The 3,626-nt window shown below is 26.3% G+C and overlaps 1 protein-coding gene across 1 annotated transcript; it reads right to left on the bottom strand.

Annotated features, from left to right (window-relative positions):
• Positions 1-1,317: 1,317 nt before the first annotated feature.
• Positions 1,318-2,172, bottom strand: LOC112596255 (the record flags this gene model as incomplete). The annotated part of the gene is made up of 2 exons (XM_025341772.1): positions 1,671-2,172; positions 1,318-1,565 (listed from the first exon to the last, which is right to left on the bottom strand). Coding segments are annotated over exons 1-2 (750 nt in total), but the record flags the coding sequence as incomplete, so codon positions are not given.
• Positions 2,173-3,626: the final 1,454 nt, after the last annotated feature.

Genomic DNA, 3,626 nt, shown 5'->3' with positions numbered 1-3,626 from the left:
TATCTATTTAGATATATTATTATCATTTATTAGTGCTCGTAAGTTCTTGCATTTGCAAATTAATCTTGCAAATTTGTAATCAATGACATAAAATTCCATTTTAAGGTACCTTGGTTAAATATGTGATGTTTTATATATGTTACCTATAGTTTATTTATAATTTATATACATTTTTTATTTTTTTTTTCTGTTTAATAAGTAAATATCTACCTACACCATTAAATCTATATCCTATTTAATGTATTGCTGTTTTATAAGAATACAAATTTCAACTCAGTTCTAATCTGTATGATCAAATAGTAATAATGAGTAATTTTTACTTGTTTTTCAGATTATCTGAAATAATAACAAAGACAAATTTGTTAATTTTTTATATTGATTTTCATTTTTGGGAGGTTGCAAACTGAGTGTTTTATTTTGTATTACTTGTAAATTCTAATAAAATTCATACACATTTTTACCAAAAAAATGTCTTGTGTCATTTGTAAAAACAAGATAAGTACCTAATTTATATAGTTATACAATGTAAAATAATGAAACATTAAAAATATATGAATTATCATACAAGACTCAATAATCATTGTCTCATTGATACATGTAACTTTCATACTACCCAACTCTAGCTTTATACAAATTTGATTTCTGATAACTACAGTTTTGTATACTTATACAGTTATATCTCTATAACTTGAATTAAATAAATTACAAAATATTTAATCATGTGATTAATTATTATAATTGATGTTTTGTGAATTTTCAAAAATAATACCTATTGTGGAATCTACTAAAAAATTGTTGTTATTGTTATTTACCTGAGTACCATATACTTTGATATTTTTGAAATAATAATAAAATTATTAACAAGTTTATTCAAGTATAATAAAATAATGTATATTGGTAGCTGTTTATAATTGTTTTCCCTCTGTGTACCTAAATAAATAAATAATAAATAAATAACTATTATTTATAATGATATTTTAACAGATCTTTAATAGCAATAACTATCAACAAACATATTAATAAAGTTAAATACAAATTGTAGTAATAAAAAACTGATAAAAAAAACTAAAACACTATAGGTATTGTAATATAGATGTATAAAATAATATTAATTATAAGCTTAAGCCTATCTGTACTCTGTAGTAAGTATATAAGTATGAATTAAAACTTCTTTATTCATATTATATAAAATTAATTTTTTTTATTAACCTATTTGCTTTTATATTAGTATTTTTTTTTTATATATAATATTAAGTTTTTAAATGTATAGAAAACAAATATGTATTAAACTGTATATATTAAGTATTCACAATAAACTTTTGCATTTTCTTTTGTTGGGGTTGGTTTAAGTTTTAGATCATCCATAATTTCCCATCTTTTTTCACTGCGTTTGCAATATGCATTATAATGTCCAATTGATGATCTTGTTCTTATATTTCCACTGTGGTAATTTACAATACCTCTTAGTTCATATGAACAGCCATTGTGTAGTAGAACCTTAGGTATATCACAAATTTGTACTTCTATAGCACGGCCAGCTTCAGTACTACAGCTAGTTTCATCATCTAAATAATATATTAGTACAAGTTATAATTGTTAAATTTAATTTGTATTATATTATTATTATTTTACTACATATAACTTATTTATTTAAAGAGTACAATACTTACTATTCCAATATAAAACTTCTATAAAAATGTGAAATGATGATAATTTTGAAATTATTGTTTTTGTATTACTACAAAGTAATGTTTTTGATGAAATGTAACCACAGACAGACGTCTCGGTGGATAATCGTTGGTTTAAAAATTGTTGTAAGCCATTTAAGCTTCCATCTGATGTCTGGAATGTCAAAAATGCTACTGGACGACTTGTATTTCTTTTACATTTTGGATTCGAACAAATAATATCTTCAACTACAGTTGGTGTTTTTATATTCATTTTTGTAATCACTAGTCCTGCTGTTGTATTACAAATAGCTAGTGAAGTATTATACTCGAGTGGTTGTAGTTCAGGTTCTAGTATATTTAATATTATTCTAGCTCTTTCTGTATAAGTAGATGAAGTTATGCCATTTTTAACAATATTTGAAACAAATTTAAAAAAAGGATGTATAAAAGTAAGTCCATCGATATAGTTTTTATAATGTTCACTATCACAGTACGATACCATAAATATGAACGCCAATGTGTCAAAAGCACATGTATTACTGAATATTATTTTACCTATATCTTTAATATTGCAGCTTTTAAGTTCCTCAGCTCTTGAACCATTTTTCAAGATAGGTAATATAACAGTGTTGCGTGAATTATTAATATTTACATGGCGCAAAAATGGATTTGGTGTTAAGTATGATTTTTGTTTTTGTTTTTTATTCTTTCTATTCCATGTTTCATGAGCTGTGGTTTCATCATTCAAATATGATTTTTTAGGTTCTAAACAAGATTTACAAATTCTTAAAGTTTCATCATCTGATTTTTGTCCAGAACAAGATGAAAGAGCATGTACAGGTATACCACACTTTGTACATTTATGAGCTCCCTCTTCTGTTGGAAAAACACCTGTACTACATAAAGGGCATTCATTATTATTGATTGGTAGTTCCATAAAATCTTCATCATTTTCAGCAGATTGAATAATATTTTCATCAAATTGAATATCATTTTCATAATAATCATTGTGTTCTGAAATTGGTGAACTATGGATAAGTGTTATAGGTAAATTTTCAATATTTTCATCATTAATATGGTGTGTCTGTTGTAACGCTGATGATAAATGTGAGTTTGCTGAGGAACGAATTAACGATGCACCACGAAGTGACATTATATGATTTTCTAAAAATTGTTCGATATTAACTGGTAAATCAGTGTTTTTAAAGGTTACAGTTTTTAACTTTTTAAAGCTAGATTCAACTGCTGCTGAACTTGATATTACTTCACCATATCCAAAGATGGGTATCATAAGACCAGACCATAAAGGCAATAGCTTTATACATTTTAAAATGTTTGGTACCAGGTTTGGTGCAAACATAGCATTTATTCCTACACCTTCTCTGATATATGTTAAGCTCTCCTTATAAATATTTTCAGCCCAAGTTTGAAAAGGATTGTTCAATGATTCTAGACCTTCATTCTCTTTTTCATATTCATAAGCTAATGGACAATTTTCATTTTCTGACTCTTCGAAATTGGTTATTTCATCAAATAGCCCTTCAAAATTCACAAAACCTGTTGAAACTGCTTGAATTAGGTTTTTTTTTTCGTTTTCACACGGTGTCATGCGTCCTGTTTCTATATCTTCTCCATCGGTTTCATTATTGATTACTATAAATAAAGATAATAAGATTTTTCGAATTTCATCTAATGATTGACTTTTCAATATCAGTCCAATAGATCGTATAATGATTTCACGTACTCTTTTTGGCAATAATTTTAACGGAACCCATTTGCATACTAATTTTATAAAATGAGCCACATCAGTACGAATAAAACATCTTGGCAACCAATACGAATCGGATGGTATAGTTCCCATAACTAAATCTGAGCAAACTTGAATATAGTCTTTGAGCGATGAAAATTGTGTGAAACATTGTACAGCGGCAGAGAGGAGCGCTAATGATTGGTCAC

The sequence above is a fragment of the Melanaphis sacchari genome, unplaced genomic scaffold (genome assembly GCF_002803265.2).
Source record: "Melanaphis sacchari strain LSU unplaced genomic scaffold, SCAv2.0 Contig313_pilon_pilon, whole genome shotgun sequence".
NCBI classification, from domain to species: domain Eukaryota; kingdom Metazoa; phylum Arthropoda; class Insecta; order Hemiptera; family Aphididae; genus Melanaphis; species Melanaphis sacchari.
Note: the sequence above shows the minus strand (reverse complement) of the source record. Positions and strands in the feature narration are given on the sequence as shown.